The sequence below is a fragment of the Xylocopa sonorina genome, chromosome 11 (genome assembly GCF_050948175.1).
Source record: "Xylocopa sonorina isolate GNS202 chromosome 11, iyXylSono1_principal, whole genome shotgun sequence".
NCBI classification, from domain to species: Eukaryota; Metazoa; Arthropoda; class Insecta; order Hymenoptera; family Apidae; genus Xylocopa; species Xylocopa sonorina.
In genome coordinates, this window is record NC_135203.1 from 9,698,827 (window position 1) to 9,724,051 (window position 25,225).

The 25,225-nt window shown below is 49.1% G+C and overlaps 3 protein-coding genes across 9 annotated transcripts in view; 1 reads left to right on the forward strand and 2 right to left on the reverse strand.

Moving 5' to 3' along the window:
- Positions 1 to 5,784, reverse strand: part of LOC143428840 (cell adhesion molecule Dscam2) — a 116,715-nt gene extending 110,931 nt beyond the window's left edge. For all 6 annotated transcript variants that reach the window (XM_076903998.1, XM_076904000.1, XM_076903999.1 and 3 more), the window contains exon 1: positions 5,653 to 5,784. In XM_076903998.1, coding sequence (XP_076760113.1) covers positions 5,653 to 5,782 — 130 coding nt within the window. In that variant the 5' untranslated portion in view covers positions 5,783 to 5,784. The remainder of the gene's footprint in view (positions 1 to 5,652) is intronic.
- Positions 5,785 to 11,699: 5,915 nt separating this feature from the next.
- Positions 11,700 to 12,947, forward strand: Mrpl24 (mitochondrial ribosomal protein L24). The gene is made up of 5 exons (XM_076904100.1): positions 11,700 to 11,897; positions 11,976 to 12,164; positions 12,225 to 12,427; positions 12,504 to 12,690; positions 12,772 to 12,947. Exons 1-5 carry the CDS (start codon positions 11,802 to 11,804, stop codon positions 12,856 to 12,858), a joined length of 762 nt encoding a protein of 253 aa, XP_076760215.1. The 5' UTR covers positions 11,700 to 11,801; the 3' UTR covers positions 12,859 to 12,947.
- Positions 12,948 to 13,575: 628 nt separating this feature from the next.
- Bbg (PDZ domain-containing protein big bang) overlaps positions 13,576 to 25,225 on the reverse strand; it is a 38,122-nt gene continuing 26,472 nt past the window's right edge. For both annotated transcript variants that reach the window (XM_076903994.1, XM_076903993.1), the window contains 5 exons: positions 18,131 to 18,751; positions 17,116 to 18,023; positions 14,524 to 16,978; positions 14,281 to 14,436; positions 13,576 to 14,208 (listed from right to left, as the gene is read on the reverse strand). In XM_076903994.1, the coding sequence (XP_076760109.1) occupies positions 14,039 to 14,208; positions 14,281 to 14,436; positions 14,524 to 16,978; positions 17,116 to 18,023; positions 18,131 to 18,751 (4,310 nt within the window). In that variant the 3' untranslated portion in view covers positions 13,576 to 14,038. The remainder of the gene's footprint in view (positions 14,209 to 14,280; positions 14,437 to 14,523; positions 16,979 to 17,115; positions 18,024 to 18,130; positions 18,752 to 25,225) is intronic.

Sequence of the window (25,225 nt, forward strand, 5' to 3'; positions counted from 1 at the left end):
TCCCCTTTTTCTCGCCGTCGAGAGCAAGATCGCGGTTTAATTCGCAAATTATCGGTCGACACGGGGCGATTGCCGCGGTCGAACAAATTTCATCGCTCGACGAGCAGTTAACCTCTCGCAGATGCTGATAAAGCGGTCACAGATCCCTGTAGCTCGATCGCGGTGTCCCGAAAAGTGAGCGCAGTAATGTCGCGCGGAACGTACATCGACGCGTGCATCTGCAACGCTCGATGCAATGCCCGATGTTCTCCGCAGCATCATTCGCGTTGCCTCGTTGACCCGGCGTTTTAATTAAAATTAAACTAATTGCTTTCCTATCGACACGACACGCGGAAAAAAAACAGGGTTGGGACGAGGGGAGAGGGAGGCAGAAAAAACAAACGAACCAATACGGTGGGCGGAATTGTATAAACGGTAACAAAATACAGCGGCTATAATTGCGTCATTGCGATATTGTTTGCCCGACGGTTCGAATAACGATCATCGTTTTTCCCCGCGGATGTCCACCGTTCAAATATTTGTCGCGCTCCGTGAAATCTCATCGAGTGCTTGTAAGCTTATAAAAATACGAGACGCATATACGCTGCACGCTAAATGTTCGCTAGCCACGAACGTTCCGCGGACCAGCGAAGAGTTTTTATTTGTTCTTCGTTAGCCGATAGCCGTCGCCGATGTTTTCGCTGTTGGACACGGTATCCGTTCGTTAAGATATCGCGGCCAATGTTCCCCCAGGCGATACATACCGGACTTCAGATTTGGATCGCTGAATAGGAACAGTCGGATGGCGGTTGAATTAGATATCTAATGCATTCAGCTTCTATTCGAGGGGAAATGAAAGTTTAGCCCCCAGTGACGGGGCGCGCGAACTACTTCCGTCAAATCAACGATCTCTGTTGTTCGGACGTTACGTTTTATCAATTCGACGATAATAAAACGTGCTAGAAACTGTAATACTCCTAGATACTAAAAATACGGAAATGGAGAGGAGTGCAAAGAGAAGGATGTTTAAATTCGTTAAGAAATCGGAGCGAGAAATGAATCACGTTGCATCTTTCTACGACTGATTAAAAAGGGCTGGCATTTATTTACCGCGTCGCGGAATGCATCGAGCCATCGGGTTTCAAAGGCACCCAGACGACTTTATAATTCCTCGTACATCCGGGGGTTAATCCTTTAATCCAATAAAGATGAAAGCGACGTTCGGTGTTCGAACGCACTTGAATTGAAATCGGAAAAGGCGAATGGAGATCCATCCTGGCTAAGAGCGATAAGGAGAGCTCCTCAAAGGAAACGGGTAGGAAAAAGCGGTTGCTCCATTTCACCAGCCGCTCAAAGAAGAATATAAATGCTAAGTGTCCGCTCTCTTTTTCCCTCGCTCCACGTCGCAGTCGTAGACGTTCCTCCTCGTCCGCGCACCGTGCGGACCGTAAAGGTTCGCGATGAGAATTTTTCTCAGCCGCGTCGATATCCGTTCCGTGCGATCAGACGCGAGGTCCATCGGCGCGAAACTACCTCGGAATTAATACACCTTCGAGTGCCTGGCTAATATCTCCCGGAGACAATTATTCCCCGATCCACCTGGCACAACGGCGCGTCCTCCATTAGCGACATTAGACGGTTCTACACACGATACGCTCCAGAATTACCCCTCCGCTCCCAACGTTGCTAACTTTCCTCTCTGGCTCTAATCGCCGTTGCCCGTAAATCACTTGGACGCGGCCAGGCTCAGAGGGACAAGGCAAAACTGTGGGAAAATCAGCTTAATCAACGGATACCGCGATGCTTAATTTTCGCCTCGAATAAATTACCGCGCCGGCACGTTCCGCTCGGAATTTCATAGCCACGATAATATTCCAGGACCTCGGTGGAGTGCCGCGCGATCAATTCAAGCCCTTCCGGTTCGATTTTAACCCCGCCAATACATTTCGCAGGCGAAATTAGCCGGGGAACTTTCGACGCGTTAACTCCCGACAGGGGAACCAGCAGCGCTTGATGCCGTGCGAATCGCGCGAAGTACCTTCACAAAAGACTCGCCGGTATTTTAATAATCGTCGAATCGAATCGCGATGACAGGGAAAATCTGGTTCCCGCGAGCACGCCCGGAGCGATCGCCGTTTAAACTGCGGAAATTGGAACGAACATCGCGGTGTATCGATTCGAACAAATTTAACCGGACGTGAAGTTAGCGCGCATGAATGGAACGGAGAGAGAAACGCGGGGAAATTGGAAGATTTACCATGAATTAGGTGAAGGACCACCCCTGGGCGAATTTCACGGTGAACGAGGCAAAATTACATCCCCTCCTGACAAACTAGGAAAGACGGACATTCCTTTCGATTGCTCATGAATATTAATAACGCTGTATTTAACCGCGGATGAAAGTGGCCGACATCTTCTCGCACCTAAGCTTTGAAAAATATGGTAATCCACTGGACAATTAGCGAGTCTCGCTACGCGATCGATTCGCGCGTCAATTTAGTAAACCTCTATCTACGCTCGAAATCCCCGCGGGGGATTAATGCAGTTGTACGTTTCATCCGAATCCCGAATGCCTTGACCAAACAACAAGATCAGATATCTAACAGGTCGTTCAATTATTTCAAACTGCGCGCAAACAAATCGCTCGTCGAAAAAAAGGATCTGAACCCCGCACGCGGGGTGCGTACGATCCGCCCCGCATCCGCGCGCGTTTCGTTGGCCCCGATTCGGTAATGCAAACAACACGATAAATTATGGAGCAGTCCATTCGCGTTAAAACGCGAAACGATCAGACGCGGAGAACGCGTATCGACTGTCGGTCGATCGCGTCTTCCCACCCGTTTCCCGGCGATCTTCTTCGCCCGTTCAACCCCTGGCCACCTCGCGAGGCGCAGTCGTGACCCGGTTCCTCCTATTCAAAAGTTAGATCCGGAAGTTAACTTCACACTCGAGGAGTCGACCGTCTACCCGCTGGACTAATTTCGACGATGCAGTCGCGTAACACGCGTACGTGTCCCGCGCGACTTTGAAGTTTAACCCGCTTCCGGCGACGTCCCGGAAGGAACCGAAATTCGTTCCAACCATTTTCTCGCCGCAACTGCTGCGCTTTATCGTCCGATTACACGCCCGCCTGAACGTTCAACCTTCGCAGCGTCCCTTAAGTCGTTCCTCGACGACGGACCCGGTTTAGAATCGCGGCTCGTTTCGATTTCGACGCTGGCCGGACGGCGAATCCATCGACGCCATCGATCAAACGTCCCCCTCGCGATCCTATCTCATCTGGCAGACGGGAAATGGATTTCATTGGCAGGAGATCACCAGTGTCCCTTTACCCATTCACCGCCTATCTACCGACTGGCTATTATAATAATTGACTCGCTGCTTCGAACGATCGAAGAGCAATTGATACGGAGGATTCGCGTGATGGTTGGTTTTCTTACGAGTACCGTAAACATCGCTCGATATCGTAGCACTTTAATGGTATATGTTTGCAGGCGAAACATTATTTCAGTTCCAATTAATACACGGGTCTGCGAATGTTCCAGCAACGTACATACGATACATCGCCAGTGATCCCGATAATCGAGGCACCACCGTGTTTGATACGTAAACGAACGCGTACTAAGTTATACGTGTTTTTCAGATATCGAAGTTCTATATAACTTTGATAAAAATTGGAAAACATTCCTTCCATTACTTTCTTGGTACGAAAACATTTTCGACCCCTCTTGAAACGGGATACAAATCGATTAAATAAAGATGTTCGAGTAATACCGTGCATTTTAGTTCGGAGTAATTTTTTTCAATGCATAAAACGCATCGCGAAACGCATTTCCGTTCTGGAGAAATTGAACGAGAGGGAAATATTGAAAAATATCCGACATCATTTTGAACTAGAAACGCGGGAATAAAAAATAACTGACGTTTAACCGGGCCGTAATGTACACCACGGGGAAACGACAAGTTTTAAATATAATGGAGTGAAAATACAACAAATGGTTAAACATAAGTTACAACGCAATGTGTGCATTTTGTCGCAGCGTACACAGCTCGCGAGGAAAAAAGCCCGTCAAAAGCACCGCAGAACGGACGACGACTCGTGGGTCAACAAACGTCGACGGACCTCGAGAGTCGAGCGAAAGCTGCACAAAGCGCAAAGGATGTCTCGACGAGAGTAGCTCGTCCCGGTTCGCGTAAAAACTTCTTGCGATTTATCTTATCCCTCGAAGCGAGATAGTCCGTTCACGGGAGCACCCTGAGCACCGAACCGTTCGAGAGGGTTGGAAATGGAAACCGAGTCGAACTTAGAGGGTGGCAAAGCTCGATCGCCGATAGAATTTTCATTGACCATCGACCGTTCGAAACACGTTGCGCCCTTCCTGCGGATGTTTCGCGGGGTGTGAGAACGTCCGCAGCGTTTTAAGTTGCCACCCCGCGTCATAAATCCGGCGACGATTCGACAACGTGGCGGAGGCGGTTTAAATTTTAGAAGAGCACGCGATAAACCACGACGGTACTGCGGATCGCGCGTTTCGACGCGGATAACACGCTCGAAGGAAATATATCGGTGGTTTTATCGACGATATTTTCCCATGGATCGCGCCACCGTATAGCTCGTGCTTACGCGTCGGCTGCGATGGCCTTTTTTTTAACAGCGTACAGTGGTTAACCTCGCATTGTTCCCGTGTATCCCGAGCAACAACGACAGACTGCAGAAACATTTCGCGATGCATTATTTCATCCCCGACGCAGGCCAATTAAATAATTCACGGAATCGGTATTACCAGCGCGGTGAAAACCGTGCGGTGTACCGTTGGACAGCACTTTTCCCGGGCTACCGATTCGAACAACCCTGCTGGTGTTCGATCGATCATTCCCCTAGTTATTCGCCGCGTGCGTATCCGCTGTTCGAACAACGCGATTCGAACGAGTGGCGAAAATGTTTGCGACCGATCTAAGCACCCTCGACCACCTCATCGAACTTGTCTCAGTGAAGCGAATCGTTCTAACCCGAGTCACGAACTTGCCAGCCGAGTTCGTTACCCCGTTTCGCTCGCCTTTTCGTCCGGGTTCGGCGTCGAGGATGGGTTCGTTTGCCTGGAAGTCCCGCAAAAACATCCCCCGTTCTTCCGCCCCGCGTTTAACCCGGCCTATCCGATCCGAACCGCGAGATTCGGGAACTTGAACCACTCGCCGTACGTGCTAGCGATTCGAAAGCTTTAAGTGGGATCTTCCCGGGTAGCGAACCAAGTTTCCACGAAAAAAAGAAGCCGCTACCAAACAACCGGTCAATCAGAGCTTTCTCGAGTGAGTTTCGCAACGAATCCACGAACTTCCAGTAAAAGGAGGATTCCGTCGATTGCCGCCTCCCTAAGGTTACCACCCCGATCGCAATCGTTCCTAATTCACACGGGATTCGGTGTACTCAGCGAAACGATACGGATGCGTCTAACAGAATCGCCTTGGCTGATCGTTCTTATTCGTTCGCAGCAAATACCACCCCCTCGCGCGCTCCCTCGAGCCAAGGACCTGCGGTGCGCTTAGACGATCGCGATCGTAACTGGATAATCGGTTCACGCGTGTAACCAGCAAATCACATTCTAGTTTTGCTCCTCCTTCCAGAGAGTCGACCATAAGACCCATTAAAGACGCGGATGAAGAATGCTCGCTCACCTTTCAGCCATGCGACGATCATCCAAATGGACAGGAAGCCCGGAGTCACGTGGCGACGCGCAGAATTAACGAACGAACAGCGAGTCATCCTGATCCACCATCGATCCTCGTCGTCGCGCGTCACGGTCATCGAGCCTCGTAGGAAAGGGGTAGATGCTCGCGGATGGATAGTCTACCACCGTCCACTTGGGGCCCCACGCAACGATGGACTCTCTCTCTCTCTCTCTCTTTCCCTCCTCCTCTATCTCTCTCCCTTACGCTTCCCTTTTTAATACCCGACGTTTTACCATTCAACGCTCCCCCGTTCCAACAATGAACACACAGCTCTGTGCGTTCCACACCACTGTCCAACTATCCAGTCTCTCGAGGCACACGCCGCGCCAAGCGCCAGTGAGAGACTGTTCGACTTTCGTGGCGTGCGACAGGTTCCCGCGGTGATTCGCGGCTCGTGCGCACCCGGTCGTCCTCGACCACCCTCGGCTCCGACCAACACCGACAACCATCCTGGTGCCGTGCTTCCGTGAGCCGGCCACGGCCACCGACTCGTCCACCCTTACCTAGACGCGCGCACACACAGAGGGGGGCATACTAAGTACGCGTATCCGTACACGATGGGGTTGCGAGAACCTCCGACCGCAGCTGAGGCCGCGCGCCAGGGAACCACCGCCTCTGCCAGAGCTCTCCTGCTCCGTTCCATACTACGGTGGTCCAGGTATATACCCACGACTCCTCCACCCCCGCCTTCCCGTGCTTGCTCACCGTTGCATTGTTCGCCCGTCCAGCCTCGTGTACCTCGTGCGTACACCATCGACATCGCCACCGTGCCAGCAACCCCCACCGTCCCACCCCACGACATCAACGAGCGGCGACCTCAAAGAGCGAGGGGCCGTCAGCCGGTTGTAACCTTACGCTGATGTCGCGGCCGCAAATTAAATAGCGCGCTGCTTGCGCCGCCGATTAGCTGTCCCGCGTTTTCCTAACCCTCTCCCTCGGGATTATTAGACCTTCTCCCGCGACACACCCGCGAAAAAGGCGGTGGCTCGTTAGAGGACCGGACCGGCTCGTTAGAATGATCATCAGCGATGGCGTCTCGTTCGCATTGTCGAAACTGGTCACGCGTGTCGCTCGAAGAGACTTCGGGGGATGTTTCGCGGAGAGACTCGCCCTCGAATACTCCGGGGGTAAATGGTAATGTAAAGGTTAACGACGATGATTTGCGATGATCCGATACTGCTGTTTATCGGATCTTTAAAATTGCGAACTCTCCGACGAGCGGAAGATAATTTCACGCGGAACGTTCGGATTCATCGTCAGACGTGGACGGAATAACAATTATCCCCGTTCAATTAAAACACCCTCCGCGATCGCGCTTTCTGTAAACAGTTCTTATTAATTTCAGCTCGACGCACGATCGAGGAAGATACTTATGCCGTAACCGGCTATCGTACACGCCCTCCGTCGAATCGATATGGAAATTTCATTTAACGATCGCGTACCGTTTCCCCCGGAATTCCTGCACGGATTTTCAAATCGCGTCAGAGATGAAACTGAGCCGGATAATCGACGAGTGATCCTGCTTGCCCTCAAAGGACGATTTCAATAGTTAACCCGCGAGCTGTGAACACACCCGTAGGCGCAAATTAAATAACGATGCCGCGCGCGATTGGTTGCATTCGATTACCGGTATTCTTCGCGTTGTTCGCGTTCAGAGGATTATCGGTGCCAGGTGAGTCGTATAAATCCGTGCCAGGGAGAAACAGGGCCGAGAATGAAACTCCTTCTGACCAAACAAAGACTAATTATGTAAGCGAAGCCTGATTTTTAAGTGACTTCGCGAATCGATAACACGCGGACGATGTAGTTCGTAGCGTTTCTCATCGTCTGTTAGAACTGGGGCTGGCTGCAAAGAGTACTTTCGAGGCGGCGGTGCGATAGGGCGCCAATGGATATCTGTCATCTGTCGTTTGCACGGAACAACAATGGACGATAGTGTTCGACGCGCGTTTTTGAAAAATCGCGGAGCTCTTTGACGCGTGGACGATGCGACAAGATCAAGCGGAAACGAGGCTTTTCACCTTGCCTGTTGAACATTCGGTAGCAACGAATAAAATATAACACACCCCGTTTCACGATTACGAGCGGCGTGTGCGTGCGTGACAGCGATACTGGCAACGACACAAAAAGCTCAGTGGACAAAGGGTGCAGCGGCAATCGGTATAAACCGATGCAACGGTGAACGCTGCTTCGAAACAACGTAAGAGCAGACGCACTGTTCTTTGATTCGGTTTTTCGTGTCTTTTCAACGCGTCTAATATTGTAAAATCCGACTATATCCGTGGTAAAAGTAAAACGTGTCGATAAATGAACGAGGATAAAATTGTCATAGAAAACTGGGGTAAATTTCATTGACGTTTTTAAGATCTCTATATTTGAAGCTCTATAGTAGCTACATCCTCTGGCATTTTTAGAGCCGATCTTCAGCAAAAAAAGTAACCCTCCAAACTCTATTCTCGATGCCTGACGTAGCTCGAAGCAGTGGTACGATTAAACAGCCGTGGCATACGCGACGGATCAACCCTCTATCGAACATTCCACCCCCGTAAATCCTTTGACTCTCAAGCCCAGTGATTAATTTTGCAACATTCCATTCTTAACGTTATCTCGTCAAAAACAAACACCAAACACCAGCTATGATTCTGCTCTCGCTATCAGAAACGCGTTGCGTCTAATCAAAGATTGACCATAACTACTTGTTCTCAACAGAGTCATCACTTGCCAGTGGATGGACGATTATGTCGGTAAGTCTAGTACGATCAAAATTGTCCCTCGCATTTATAGAATCACTAAACCAAATCTAATTACCTAATTACACTCGGATTGGATTAATAACGGCTATAAAAAGCTTGTCGTTTCCAGTTTCGATCCTCTCTAATTCCGCGAGGTATTCCCCACTATTTTTTAATGCCTTTCGACAACGGCGAAGAACAGCCGCGAGCATCTCGGAAACAATTCGAAAAGCTATCGTCTGATTCACAAAACAACAGCGGCCGCTATTATACGAATAGATTGGCGAACGGTTTTTATTGGAAACTGATACGCGGGCCGGGCTTTTTGTCGAAACGAGATCCATCGGCGCGTGCTTGAAGTACGGCCAGCCATGCAAATTGTTTCGAACTGTACCAGCAGCAAGAACACACATATCCCCAGGATCATTTGCGGCTAGCCCAGGCTATCACGATCACCTTGTTTCCGCTATTATTTGTCGGGGGTAGCAAAGGCGCGCGGGGCAACAGTCTCCGCGCGAGCAAGCGTTTTGCGGTGAATTAACGTCACGGGAAACGATGGTGATTAATCGATCCGCGCGATGACGCGTCGTTTCAGCGTAAATTCGAGTTCCTTTTGAATTAAAACAGCCGGCTATTGTCGAGCGAGAGGGCGAGATCATATCCCGATGATCCGTACGAACGAAGAGATAGCGGGAAATCTTTAAAACGATCGCAATCAGATGTTCAGAACAGCAATTTAGGTGAACGAATAGAGCAAAATGGAAGCACAAATGGTACATTATCCGCGTTATACAGCGTGCAGTAATAGAGCAATAGAGTTTGGTATATCGTATCGCGTTTCCTTTTATGATACGCTTTAATTTTTATAAAGTGTTAGTGGAGTCATTTTATAAATTTCCCTCTGGGTAAGAAAATGCCAATAACGGAGGGTGGGTGGGATTAGGGTCATGGGGTTGGGTCCCTTCACGGGCACCTCACCGTTTTCGAGAGACTGGCTTCTCGAAAACGGTATCGTGCTAACGACTACGTATCATTTAATTTATCGAAATTAATAAAGTTTTTAATGCGTTATTATTGTGTGCACAGGTTTCCCGTGGTTGTCTAAGCAGTGGAAAAATGGGAGCTTTGGAAAACGAATGGAAAACTGTCTTCGATCGAAAATACAAGAGGATACCAATGCGCAAGAGATGCAGTTCTTTGGCTACTACTTAGAATTAGTTTAATCGATACTTTTACTATAAATTAACATAAGTTTTAGTTATATAAGATGTACTATAAACTAGTTTATTATTAATACAGTTTATAAGTACATATCATTAATTTGTAAATGTTTAAAGAGTTTTAATAAACGTTCAATTATTATTAACTAAGTGTTTAATCATTCAATCACCCATTTGTCAATCCCAAAATAACCAATTCCAGTCCTTAAACGATTTTACCGGAAATGACGTCATTTTCCAAGACATGGAACATTTCGAATACCTCCTCGCCTATCATGTTCTCCTGATACAAAGTCCGAAAATCGAGTTTTCGATAGAAAAATCACTGAAACTTGGCGATTCCTGGAAAATGACGTCACTTCCAAGAATCGCCGAAATTCCTGGAATTCCCGATGACGTCATTTCCAAGAAGTGGCACTATTCGGATACCTCCTATGACGTCATGTTCTCCTGATACATTGCCGATTTTTCGACCAAAATTTTGAAAATCCGACTTTGTATCAGGAGAACATGACGTCATAGGAGGTATCCGAGTTTTGCCATTTCTTGGAAATGACGTCATCGAGAATTCCAGGAATTTCGGCGATTCCTGGAAGTGACGTCATTTTCCTAGAAGTGGCACGCATACCTCCTCACTACTTATGTTCTCCTGATACATTCGCAATTTTTCGATCAAAAATCTGAAAATCCGACTTTGTATCAGGAGAACATGACGTCATAGGAGGTATTCGTGCCACTTCTAGGAAAATGACGTCACTTCCAGGAATCGCCGAAATTCCTGGAATTCACGATGACGTCATTTCCAAGAAGTGGCACTATTCGGATACCTCCTCATATGTTATGTTCTCCTGATACAAAGTCGGATTTTCAAGATTTTGGTCGAAAAATCGGCAATGTATCAGGAGAACATGACGTCATAGGAGGTATCCGAATAGTGCCACTTCTTGGAAATGACGTCATCGAGAATTCCAGGAATTTCGGCGATTCTTGGAAGTGACGTCATTTTCCAGGAATCGCCAAGTTTCAGTGATTTTTCTATCGAAAACTCGATTTTCGGACTTTGTATCAGGAGAACATGATAGGCGAGGAGGTATTCGAAACGTGCCATTTCCTGGAAAATGACGTCACTTCCGGTAATTGGCGAAATTCTGGTAAAATCTTATTCTAATTTGTGAAAATGACAAGGAAAAGGATCGGGTGGAGGGTAGAGTACAAGGTAAATGATGAAACTTGTTAAATTATGTTTAAAGCATTAATTTATTTAATAATGTTAATAGAATATACATCAAAGTACAATGGAACTTTATTCTATAACGATACTTATAATCTTCAGTATTTTATGCATTCAGGACTATAATTAAATAGTTATACGATAAAGATTTCCCTCTTGTTACAAGAAAATACAATAATTTGCTTAAGAACATTATACAACGATACAAAACAAGTACTATAATGCTACTTATAAAATACTTAAACTATAATGCTGTGGAAGTGGAAGAGATTTCATCTAATTGTATTGATTCTTCAAAGTCTTCTTTCCATCCTTCCTCTTGTGATAACTGTAACAGAAAATAGAAGCGATTAATTAATCAGCTCATTATATGCACCGTTTCGTAATAAAAACTTATGTCACTTATATAGTAAATTACATTGCTGGAATAAATTGTAAAATTCATTTGAAATTTGAATTTTCCGCTTGCTGCGGCATCTAACAAGATAGTGCTCAAACTGGTCCCATATCGTTATCGATAGCGAAGCAAACTACTCAAGAACTACTAGCCCAATGTCTTGGAGGAGCGCTGGAACTGCTGAGGCATTAGTTTCAGTACTACCCTCAGAGATGGCACCAATAGTTCTTAAGTAGTTTACTTCGCTGTCGATAACGATGTGCGACCAGTTTGAGCAGTTTTCGAAGAGATAGCGCCACGAGTCGAAAAATGAAATTTTATAATATATATATATATATCGTATAAGTTCACACATGCACGTTACGTTTCGTCGATTATGCTAAACATAACCTATAATTATGTAAACACTGTTTAATTTGTGAATTTGTGGACGAGAAGAACTTGTACATTTATCTCGAAGTAATTTAAAAAAGCAAAACTCGTTTCGTTCTCAAGTTAACTTGTAATTGAAAACAATGAAGCCTACACCTGTTTTATTTAAAAGAATGGGCGACTGGTCTGTTAAATATTCAAATTTACCAGAGCGCTACATAAATCGCATCACAGAGCGAGTACGTAAATTTAATTTTATTATATTTTCCTTTTTGGAAACATTTTACTTGTGCTTTAAAATAACATGTTTCGTACAGGTGTATTGGAGGCCACCACCTGGCAAGCCGCAGTTCCTTCCACGTAGGGTTGAAGCAAACAAAAAATTGTTTTTCTCTGTGCATCGACCATGGACCGCAACGTTTCAATTACAGAATTTTGTAAAAAAGCGCCGTGATCCAATTGTGGTTGAACCAATCAAAAATTGGAGCTTCTTCCGTGGTGATCGGGTATGTATCCTTTAATTTTCGTTGGAACTGAATGGTGTATTGCAATAGAATTTATTTTAGGTGGAAGTGCTGTATGGCCATGACAAGGGAAAACAAGGAATAGTGAAAGATATCATACAGGAGAGAAACTGGGTTATCGTTGGAGGGCTAAATACAAAATTGGTGATACAAGGGAAGAGCAAGGACTATCCTGGTTACTGCCAACGCTTAGAACAACCATTACTAGTTACTACGCAAGTTCAGCTGGTAGACCCCTTTGATTTGTAAGTATAAATCAAATTTTTTAATAGAAACATTCCTCGAGCAAATGAAGAAATTGTGCACCTAATTTCATTTTAGAAAGGCAACTAGCATCGAATGGAGGTATACAGAAAAAGGTGAACATGTAAGGGTATCTTGTAGAACTGGTCGCATTATTCCTGTACCTGTATCAGCCAATGAAACTGTGGATTATAAAGCTGCTGATGTGTATCAAGACCAGCCTAAAGATACCACTGAGAATGATGTGAAAGAGCTAACGTTTCAAGTACGTGCAAATTGCTACGTAAAAGAAATTATAGCAACGCAATTCTGACAAATTAACTTAATTAATCTTACTGATTTACAGGCAGAGTTGAAGACGTTCGAAATGGATATTATGGACAAAATGGGCATCAAGGAGGATCGTGTTCCAAAGGAGTATTACTGGTATTAACTTTGTTCTATGTGTAATATTTTCGTAATGTAATATAATGCAATAATGTACATTCAAATCGTTAATTATATATGAAACTAAACTTCAAGTTGTATTGTGTTTTGAAACCTATGATTTTATTTGCCTATCGTTTCTCGAAATTTCTTCAATCTTGCCGAAGATAAAGCCATAGTAATACAGTTCGAAATAGTTACATACAACCAACACCATTGCAATTGGATCATATTATTAAAAAAAAAAAAAGGAATTAATTCGCGGTATCTGTTTTTTTACTGCGAAACCTACTCAACTCACTTATAGAACGAACAAAGAATATATATATGTATATATATATACATATACATAACAGTAAAAAGTCGCAATTGAAAGTACGTTCTAAAGTAAAACATTCCTTTTGTTACGTTAACGTTTATTATAGAGGATTCGTCGAGGATGAGACGTTTTTATTAATGCTTATTACTTTTATATTAACACACATACATATCACAGCATGATTATTAATAAACGCGAACCTAGAAACAAATGTCAGTCTACATTTAAATACGTCAATAATGTATTATATTAACATTCCCATCTTTTATATTATATATGCCATTTTCTCTAGATCAATTGCATCTCGAATTTTTGCCCACTATTTTTATTTACAAATGCTTTGTTCTTCATCCTGTTCCTTTTCGCAACATTACGCGAATCGGATCCTAAGGTGGATACGCGCTCGTATGCACGCGGGGTTCTTTAAATCAACCTAACAGTACAGCCCAATGATTGGCGATTAGGAAAAGCGTTCCTTCTTTTGCGGCAATTAAATGTATTCAAAAACAGTACTAAAAGTTATACTCGTAATCGTTAGATGAATCGCAACAAAAAAACAAGATCTTCTCGGGGGACCGAGATGTTTAAACAGTTAATTAACAACATTATCTCAATATACATATAAGCACATATACGAATCCTAAGCAGCGTTTCAACGAGATATTTTGTTATTCTTTAGAAAGTATGAAAAGAGATAAACTAAGTACCTGCGGTAGAGTGTAGCATCGAACACTCGACAATTCGTTGCATCGTTTCAAGCACTTATTGGAAGAGAAACATTAGTTACGAATCGGAATCGTACACGCGTTCACGTGATTTCATCTCGTCGTTACATTATGACACGCGTTCCGCTCCGATTGACTATCGTTCACGACGATTTGGTGGCAGGGTGCCTGACTAGGAGGTTTACTTCGCCGTCGTGCAGTTTCTTCATCAGGGACCACGCCTCGATCCTTGACATTCGCGTAACATCGTATCCGTTCACCTCTAACAATTGGTCCCCTGCTTTTAAGGCACCTGTCTTCTCGGCAGCACCCCCTGCTTACCGATAATAATTAGATTAACGAGAGACCAGGGTAGAACAGGCATTTTATTTAGATTAAAGCGTACCGGTGAATATCTTCTTGATCACCAACGGTCTGTCTCCGAGAGGGCTGTCTCTACCACCTTCAAGACTGAATCCTAAACCAGCTCCGCCTTTGTACACCGCTACGACCGAGGGTGGGCCCCACGCGGTGTCCTCAGCGGCGTCGCTCGTCTCGAATCCTTGCAAAAGAGAAAAAAAAAGAAAAAGATACTATAAGTTACATCGTTACTCTAGAACGGCGGAAACTTAATGGAAACTCTGATCACCTTCGATGATAGTTTCGACGCTCGCGGTACGCGACTTCAATTTGCACCCTTCCTCTGACCTGGCTCTCGAGACAACCAACACCACTTCCGATCTAGGCTGCTTCAGCACCGCTATGCTCTCCCTATGCGTGAGACCTTGCGTGCTTCTACCGTTTATGCTAAGTATTCTGTCGCCCCTTTGCATACGACCGTCTCTGTCGGCTATGGAATGAGCCAGCACTCGATGGACCGTGATCTCCTTGATCTCACAGTCCGCACCTCCGGCCAGAGTGATACCAACGCTACCCGTTGGGTTCTCCTTGTGTAGCAGTACGACGATCACGTCGTGAGCACCGCGAACTTCCTCGAGACTTGCCTCCTCCACCAGCTGCGCCAATTCCTGCTGCGAAATCAGGCTGGTGCTGCTGGCCAACGAGCTGATGCTTCCAAATTGTTCGCTGCTACACCTGTCCGCGTCCATGTCCGCACCTACTGAGGACAGATTCTCGTCCACGCTGCTATCCAAGCTTAGGAACCTGTTGTGCGCGGTCCCAGGCGTCTGCGGGCTACTGGGACAGTTCACCTCCAGAGCCTTCTTCATGTCTGACACGCTGACGCTTCTTCGACCAAGGTTTCTCGTCGTTGGGATCTTCGACAGCACCGACTTGGACTTCTCAGCCTCGTTGGTGGTCTCGTCCCCGCTGTTCTCGGCTACTCTCGACTTCGTCAGCGTTGGTATCTTCGAGAACGACTTGTCCTCGTTCCAGGACTCGCTCGTGCTCCTCCTCACGTATCGACTGTCTCTAAGAGTGTCCCACAGAGACCTGGAGTGCGAACTGGAAGTGCTGTTGGAGTTCCTCTCGGTTTTCGGTTCGCTGCTCTGACTTCGTGATAGCTTAGAGTCCCCTTTGACGCTCAGGATGTCTTCCAAGCTCATCTGGTTTTTCGATCGATCGAAGCTACCATCGTCCACGTGTATCGCTGATCTGGATCTGCTTTTGGTCGTGAGGATCGTTAAGAGATCGTTCTGATCCTCGGTTGGTTTCTTCACAGACACGTTAGAGACGCAGCGTTGCTTAGACGCGTCTAAACGTCCGGATTCGTTTTCGTTTCTAGCGTTACTGTTCGTCGACGACAGATCGAGCGAATTCAATTGTTGCCCTTCGATCATGTTCCTACTATTATTTAGATTCTTCAGATTATTATTTATAGAGTTCATTTCAACGTCCACGGACTTCTTCTCGACTTTGCCAACAAGCTTCTCTTCGGACCTGGCCAGAGCCTTCGCCTCCGTGCGCACCCACATCTTCAGATCGTTCGAGGGCTCCATCATCACGAACTTGGACGATTTCACCACCATGGTAGGCGGGACACTCTTCTTCGGAGACAGTTTGGCCTCTTCAGCCGCTTTCTGGAAGGAATCGTCCTCCGCGAACGAGTCAGTCACCTCGATATAAGCGATCTTCACATCCTGCGCGACTGGTTCCTTCGACGAGTGGTTCCTCTGGTAAGCGTCGCCGTTTTCAACGATAGTCGATCGACACGCGTCGTCAGGGAACTTCCTCTGGATCAACGGCGACCCGTTCAAATCCCTACCGCTCCTGCACCTGGCGCTGGCTAAGATATTCTTCCGATTGATTGCTTCCACGCTCTGCGGTTTCAATACCCTTCTGGACAGGGACTCTGCGCTCGCCTGAGAACCGGACGTGAGGGTCGAAGAGGTGCTGCAGTTGGTTTCCGTGCTGTTCGATCGTTTCAACTGTCTCTGCGGTATCTGCGAGTTCCTCGAGCTCGACTCCGTCGTTGGCGATCGAACGTCCGAGCCGCTGCTGCTGGACGACGATCTCTCGGTTGCGAAGTTCCTGTCGGCTAGGCTGCTTGGTCTGCCACCGTACTCCACGCTTGGTTCCCTGCTGTAGGTTCTCGTTGGGCTGTTCATGATCAGCGCTCGTCGCTGGTAGTTCGTTTCTGTTGATACGTAGGACCTTTCAGAGGAAACTGTCGATCGTTCCGAGGGAGCTGGGGACATGGGCGGACTGAAGCCTCTGGAGATGCTGCTCTGCGAGCTGCTCACGGCGGAGTCGTTGTCCGAGTCGTCGTAGTCCATTCTGGTCTTCCGTTGCGCTGTTTTCGGTCTGCTACGCAATCCTTCCGGAGAACTGGCCGTGGAAGCGAACTCGAAGCTGTAATCGCTTCTGGTCGGACTGCAGATGCTCTCGAGGCTCTTTGGAGGCTCGGAAGGCGACGGTGTGGAGCTGGTGGACGTCGTGGAGGACGTTTTCGCAGCGCTGCTGTTCGTCGAGGTGCCGTACACCGCGAGACTCTTCCGTTTGAAGGCTGGCGAGTACTTGGAGTGTATCTGGGGTGCTGGCATCTTGAACGAGGTGGTGGCTTTCAATGGCATACTGGCCGTACTCGCGTTGCTCGCCAGGGAACTCTGGGAGCCCCATTTGTCTTGAATGTTCGCCTTCGGTAGCTGCAAACGAGAGAAAACATCTTAATTTATTTAGAAACACTGTACCCTTGTTTTGAAACGTTAGGTAGAACCACCACGAATGGTCACGTTTGGCACCCTCGAGCTGTACGGAAGTCGTACAGGAATAGCACGCTCACCTGCTGCAACAGTATCGAGTCTCTCGACTTTATTTCCGGAAGATCGACGATGGGCGTGTCGATGGGTATGGTCTCCTTCTCGGGGATAACCAACCCTCGCAATTTCGAGATCGATCTCCTCCTCTGCTCGATCAATTGATTCAAGCTGTTCTTTCTGACGTCCTCGTTGGGCCTCTTGAACGAGGAGACTAACGAGTTCGTCCTGGCGACTGGCGGCCCTGACGAGAGCTCGTTCGTTGTCGAGGTTCGATCTTGACCGTACGGCGTCGATCCAGAGAAACTTGTGGCACGAGCTAGTATGGCTGACACGGTTGGTTTCAGAGTGACGCTCTGGGGATTCTGACTCGTGGGCGTCAGAGAGTAACTTTTTACCGACGGCTTGCTCATTGAACTCTCGTACGAACTTATCAACGGCGTCGCAGTCAACGTGACTGGTTTCTGCTGGACGATCGGGAACGTCTTCGACGTGTGGATGGTCGGCGAGCTCATTGGTGAATTTTGCGTTACGCTCGGCGATCGTTGCTTGACGTACTTCTTACCAGCGTCTTGACCGACGTTCCTCCCGGAATCTGTCAAGTCGAATGAGCTCTGCGTCCTGTCCGCGAAGAAGGAGATCCTCTCCTTCTGCCCAGAGCTCTTCTCGTCGCTGCAGACGTCTTCCGTGGACTTGTACTTGGACAGTCTTCTGCCGTTGCTCGACGCGACGGCGATCGTCACCGTGTTCGGGAACAGAGGCCCGTCCAAGCTGCTCTGCGAGGAGAACATCGCGATCTTATCCCTAACTGAACGCTCCGACTTGTCGTCTTGCCTCCACAGTTCACCGTTGAACGAGAACTTCCGCTGCGTCGGCTCCAAGGTCGGCGCATTCCGCGTGTACGGCGGACAGATCGCCTCCATCTTGGGCGGACCTAACAGAAACGTTTACAGAATGAATTATCGATACCAGAACAGCAGAATTAAAAGCTGAAACAACGGTTTCAGGTATTGGAAAGAAAGATTCGAAGGGAAAGTTTACCCGTGAGCGGAAGAGGCGGAGGCGTGTCCAAGGTGTCCTTCTCCGAATGGTCCTGCGGCTCGTCGATAACAGGCACGTCTTTGTGATAGTATCCGGTGATTTCGATCTTCTTCTCCGTCACCACGATGTTACCGTTACCTTGATTCCCGTAGCTGGAGTAGTTGGTCACGGACGCGGCCTTTTTAACGAAGTCCTCCGGGATATACGGCTTGGGGTCTGGCAGCGCGTTGCCGCTCGTCTCCTGGCAAACGTTCTCGACGCTCATCTTGCCGTTTATCTCGATGCTGGGCAGCCCGATCTTGGTCACCTCCTGGCGTACAGCCTCGACGCTGGCCAATCCGGTGACCCTGGTGTCGGGCAGGATGATGCCCGTCGCGGCCACCACGTTGCTCTCCAGCAACTTGTAGCCGTCGTTACCGATGAACGACTCGTTCTCGTTGCAAACGAGACGGCCGTTCGCCATCATCGTCGACGTCCTCGCCGTCGCCGTGCCGGTCGTCACGAAACGGTACTGCTGCTGGCTGTTGCCACCGAACTCTTGGTAGGCCGCTGGAAACTCGTCCCCGTCCGGGGGCAGGCGTTGACCGCCTCCGCAGTTGTCCATCCTACCATTTACCGTCTCTGAAATCGCATGCACGACAGAGCGTTGGTTATCGTCTCCGCGGCGTTCTTTCAAGCCTCGCTCGTGGATCGCTCGGAACTATGTCGTATACCCAGCGGGACGCGGGGTTATCGCGATTCGAGGCTTCCGGGTTTCAGTCACGCCGTTCTCGACCGTTCGAACGTTAACGATTCGTACCTACGGATTTTAATTTCGTACTCCCAACCGTTCCATCCGCGGATTCACCCATCCGTGGATGCCTGGAATCTGACTGTCCCCGACGCACGATGAACCCGCGCGCAAAACCTTGACGCGCGATTACAGGTATCGTCCAACGCTTTATTAAACCTCATTACACTCGCTGGGGAATGTTGGAGATCGGTGATCCCATCGTTCGCGCAACAGATCCATTTACGAACGACGGACTCGTAGCTCGCGCGCAAAGGTTTCCACAGAGTACCGAGCGATACAACGCGCTCTCCTGCGCTCGATGAGGGATCGATGCCGTAACGAGCCGATCTTTCGATCCGCACGCGTCGTTGCTCCCGCGTGATCGCGGGAGAGAACGTTGATTACCTCGAGCATTTCAAATATGCGAGATCCATGTCGCCGTGCAAGGGAGCGGTGAGAGGGGCAGGGAAATGTTTAATAAAATCGAACCGCTACTCGCGATAAGATTCAGGCACGTACGTCGACCGATCGAATCGACGGCGGATAGTTTTTTTAAACAACCATTCCCCATCTGTCGGCTCTCGAGAGTGCCAGCCAGAGCCACCGGGAGGAATTCCGATATTTCCCTCCTCAGCCGCTGTTACCGTTCGCGCTCGACCGTGTTTGGACTTTTAACTGGCCGACGAAGGCCGTTGGTGCCATCTTCCTGGCGTCGCTCGCGAGAGTAGTCCTGGCCGCGTTAACGACTCGCGCAACCGCGGATTACTTTCACGCGCGGCGATGTCCTGCGAGGGAATCGCGTGCGCGGACGTGTCCGGGGCAGATCCGCGGTTTCCTCGCGAGCCAACCTGATCGCTCCGATTCAAGGATTTCTACATTCTAAGGCACGCGCTCGCTGCTCGCCCACTGATAAACCCAGTTTGCGCGCGCGTTATCTACGCTCGAACGCTCGGGCGTGTCGCGCTGGTCCGCACGGAATCGCGGAAAATATCGGCTGCAGAAATGCCTGAGATACCATGTCGATCCGAGGCGCCGTACTGGCGAACGCTCGCGCGTTTCGCTCCTTTTTCTTTCGTCAATCTTCGCGCGTCGGTTTATATCGCGCGCTTAGAAAGTAAGAAGCGTGGAAAATTCAGTGAAACGAGTCGGCGACTCGCGCGAGCGCGACGGAGCCACAGAAACTGCTTGGCACTGAGGTAAGGATTCGGTGGAGGAACGGAGTAAAAGGTACATCGTGGTAGTAATTGTAATAAGGGGAAGAGGAGAATCTGGAGGATGAAGAACGATCGTTAGTCGAGGAAACGGAAACGGGAAGAGCGGAGATCCCTCCCCTCGGGAAAAGTGATCCTGTCACGGTTGAATCGTGCTCGCGTGCCGCTTTTCCACTCTATTCGCGACTAATAAACCGTGTCCCGCTAGCTTCTGATTAACATTCCTGGCCGATCGCCATTCGACGGGGCTGATCGAGGATACCGCGCGTGCAACCGGCGCCGATCCTCGCGATACTATGCACCACGTGCCATCGGAAATTCCATTGACTGGCAAGGAGAAAGAGCGAGGAACGCGCTCGAGGCGTGTTACGTAATTCGTAGACGAACTGCGCCTACGAGTTTCCTGTTTCTGCCAGTTTCGCCGGTCTCGCGGCCGTTCCGGCCGTTTAACAGAAACGGATCCCCGCCGATTTCAGTGAGGAAACCTCTGTCAACCGGTCGCCGGATGCCAGCCGTTGGAGCTGCGAGGAATTGCTCGAGTCGAAATCCCCGTTGAATTCAGCGGAACAGGTCCCGTGCAGCGACGTTTTAATCCGACCTCTCGCATTCCAACGTTCTCCAACGCGCAACAGACACTTGTCGAGGGACCGGGACGCAACGAACGCACTCTCCGTATCCCCGATATCGGTACAAATATGGTGCGATCGCTGGGACACACACGCGCTGCATCTAGCCGCGCGTCTTTCCGCTACCTATCCGCGCGAGTACGACCGATTAGCTGGAATTTTAATCGAGCCTCGCGTCGCTCTTTACTCGCGCTTATCCGACTCTACCTCTCGATATGCGCACAATGCCAGCTCTGCGCGCTCGTTTCGATGTCGAAATCGCGAAGTGTTATTCTCGATCGCCGTGCAAGAAATTTCAATAGCCGCGCGTCACACGAATGTCGTTCGGAAAACGGTCACGTGTGCATTTCACTTAACGCAGCACGTTTCGTCTCGCATCATTTGCGCGTCAGCAGCTGAGCATCCGCGAATACGACGCGTCGCGAACTTCCTCCTGTTCCTAGTCGTTACTCGTTGGAATCTCTTGGATGGGATCGATCGTTACGATTACTATTAACCTCGAAATTGTCCGAGAACCGGACTTCCGGCAGGAAGCTTCCAGCGTTAGGCTTCCGCGCGAGTGACATAATATCTTGCAGCGAACGTTCTTCCTTGTTACACTCGACGAACTGGTTCCTCGATCGTCCACGATTGTCGAGAAGGGAAACTCTCGCGAAATCCTCGAATTAAACGAACAACGAGAATGTCACTAAAATCGAAGGTGACGTCGCGCGTCTCGACGCGGGTCCGCGGGAGCGATTCGACGGATAAACGGGACGAGTCGAGCCAAGGGGTGAAAGAGACAGGCAGTCGAGGACTCGTTCTTACCCGTAAGGAGGCTCTCGTAAGACTGGACGACATTGCTCGTCGAGGCCAGCTTCCGCGGTTAGCACCGGCATCAAGCGTTATGCGTTCGCGCGAGAGAAGGGATAAAGCGGTGGTCACCGCGACGTGTCGCGGCCACATTTTCGGTCCCTTGGCTCTGGGATCGGTGTCCCTAAATCCGCGCCGCTTACGAAACCTCGTGAGGTGAGTCTACCTGGGACCTTACCCGGCTAGAAAACCACGACGTTTCGAGTGGGGAAGTAGGTTAGCGGCGGTTTTATGGTCGATTTGATGGACCAGTCCAAGAAATTGTTGCTCTTTGACGACCGCACGGACCCGAGAGTCCCGGATCTGAATTAATTAACGCGTTCGCTTGCGCGTGTTCGAAGAGGCGCGCAATAGGCGAGCGTAATTAATCCCTCGTCTCGAGCGTATTAAATATGTGGTATCGAATAAAGCGCGAGCTTCGACGCTGATCAACGCGCGGACGAGTTCCTATGAAAACCGCGATTTATAATTCGCACGAATTCCTATTATCCTGTCTGACCGCCGCTGCAGAGATGGAAAGAGTTACGGCTAACTGAGCGGCGAAACGAAATCGCGTGCAAGTTAACCGGGGAATGATATAACGTTGACGCATAGTCAGGTGGAAGTACTTACGGTAAAGTTGAATAATTCAACGTCTCGTTACTGTTATTCGAGGAGAAGTGCGAGCGCGTGGTCGTTCGTCGGTGGAATGACTTGTGACACAAGATCCGAGGTGAGAAAGAAGCAACGCTATGCGGAGGTTAAGAGCTATTAATCGCCGCGCGCTCTAAGCCTCATCGAACGTGTCCCGCGCTTAGATAATCCGCACGGGGCGTGGGCGTGTGTCAACTGCGCGAGGCGTCCGTGTCGAATCGCGCGAGTTTTCCGGCTCTCGCGAACCGAACGGCTCCCCCAGGTGTATCAAATAATACGGAGCGAGCGGTGCGTGCCACTGGACACGAGCAGGAAGCGTTTTACCATTATTCCATTATTGCGTCCACTCGATATCGCCGGATCGATGATCTTTTAACCCGCGTACTTATCGCAAAGATCGTCAGATAGCTTTGATTGGACTTGTACGCAATATTTATGGATCGAATTCGCGATACGAGATACGGGGGAGGATATAGACGGCCAGACAGCGATCTTCGGTTTGGAAACGGAAACTTCGTCGATCTGTTCGTCCGCTTCGAACTGTTTCTTTCCTGGTTTCGACTCCGTGGCGAATCGAGAAGCCGGCGAAAGCGGCCTGGTAGACGAATTTCACGAGTTCAAGGATCGAGCTGGCGCGCCTAGGCGAGAGCGCGATGGTAATCGCGGTTACACCGATCGCAACCGTAAATTACATAATTATGCGTATCGTAAGTTTTCTCGCAACGCGTCCACGGCATACCATCGCGCGAGAACGGCGCTTTTCGGCGTAGAATAAAAGTGACAGCAGCCGTGTCCGGCTGCGGCTTAAGAGCCGCTTGTCCTTGGCTGGCTGAGATCCGAATCGCGTGAACGCGTCACGAAAGTGTAGAACCTTGTACGCAGATTATTAATTGTTCCTTTTATCTTGCGCAATAACGACCTTTCGTCGCGTCGAACGTCGTTAACCGATCGGTCGCGATTGGCCCGCATTTCAGCCGGTGGGGCCTCGTTATTGTTACGAATATATTCGCGACCAGATCGATACGCCGCTCCTTCGATCGACGCCGATAAGCGGCTGCTCTCATCAGTTTTTTTTTTTTTATTGTCGAATGAGTCAGAGTTGATAACGGCGCGGCCGCAATAAATCGAAATGATCCGCGGCGTCGAGTGTTTGTTTAGAGCCGCGAGACGTTCTAATCCGCGCGTGGAGTACCAACGTTGCGTTCGTTCGAGTATCGAGGATCGTTGGATGATCGAGAGACTACCGAACGAGAACGTTCGCGCGGCTACGTAAGAATAAAGTAGAGGCTCGTGGCCAGCACCGTGGTAGGGGCAAGGTTTCGTGTCCTTAATTGCGCAACGTACCCCGGCCCATTATCCGGCCTACGACCGGTGATTTGTACATCGAAAAACCCGATTGTCTTCTCCGGATACTTAGGCCTGGAAAAGTAGGACGCAACATAATACGTCGAACCGCGTTGAAGGGTTAATATCACGTTGCAGATCTGCGAGCGACCTCGGCTACGTGTGCGCGTACGTTTCGCCTGTTGCTCGTTAAGTCGACTATTTATAACAGTTATCGAGCGTCATTTTAATTGGCGCGTTCTCATCGGAAGATATAACCTAATAACTAACGAGATAGCACGGCCGATGGGAACCGTGGGTTTCACGGGACGTCAGGAATAATGGCGAGGTAACGCTCGCGCGGTAGAGTCAGAGGAAAAAACGCTGGCCAATTTTCATGGCTGTCTCCTCGCGTCTTCCTGCGTGGCCGCAAATCGATCAACGCCGAGGAAAGAACGTTCAGTGGTAGCTTATTCCAATTGATGGTTGCGTTACGTGCACGCGATCCATCGTGTAAACATCGCTGCCCAGTGTCTCGTCCGATCGTCCAGCTAGAGACTATTCGATAAGGGAGGTCGGTTCTTATTTAAGCCGCATTGCGAAATCGCTTTTTACACGGCCGATCTCACACTCTGATTCACGCGTTACATCACGAGTGGTACGAGGCATCGGCGGAGCTTTTCCTTCGAACCGCGATGGCGAACGCGAACGAGCACACGCGCTGACGTGGCCACGGAAAAGTAAAGAATCGTTCGAAATACCGAGTAGGAAGAGGATCGCGTCATTTTCAGCCGTTCGTCACGTTCCAGCTTCCGCATGTTCGGTTTCACGCTGCCGGGATCTTCACCGACTGCGTTCCCTCGACGCAGTCAAGTTTATTGCGGCTCCGACTTAGCTGGTACCGAGGCTCCTGCGCGCCGATGGAACCCCCTTTTACGGTCGGTTCCCGCAAAAAAGAACGCCTCGCGAAATTCTCCGTATTATCCATGACGTTTTCTACTAAATTTACTTTCAACGTGGCCTTTGGACGTGGCTCGCTTTCCGATCGCTCCTGACCACACACGAGTAACCGGATCCTCTCCGCAACCGTTCGCCAACCCGTTCCGATTAACCCTGCAAGGGCCTTCGAAATTTCTTCGACTCCTTCGCGATACATATATATATATATATATATACTCTCGTCCCGTCGACCAAAGTTTTTTAACTCCCATTAGCAACGATCGTAGATCGATAATGCATGTAGAGCGAGCGACCTTTTTATAATCGTTTCAAGGCAATTCGCGGGAAAATGGCGCACCGGTGAGTTATCGCTGATCGATCGCCGGCTACCATCGTTATCGAGTATTATCAGATAGCAAACAGAGATGTATTTACCAACATGGCACGCTGCATAAAGTTATCGCCGATGTACAAACAAAATCCACCGAGTTTGCTTTAGACTTTTACATAACTGTACATTTCTTGCAGCAGATGCAAGTTACCTCTGCCCGCACTCGTCCCTCGCCCTTTCCCACGTCGACGAGGCCCGATCCACGGCGAGAGCCGAACATTTTGGGTCCGGATAAATCGTGCCTCGGCGCAGATCGAATAGAAATTTATCGAGAGGCCGCGCAGGTAGCGGAGAAGAGAAACCGGACGAGTAAGTCCCCCGACGGGGACGACGCGAGGGTTATCGATG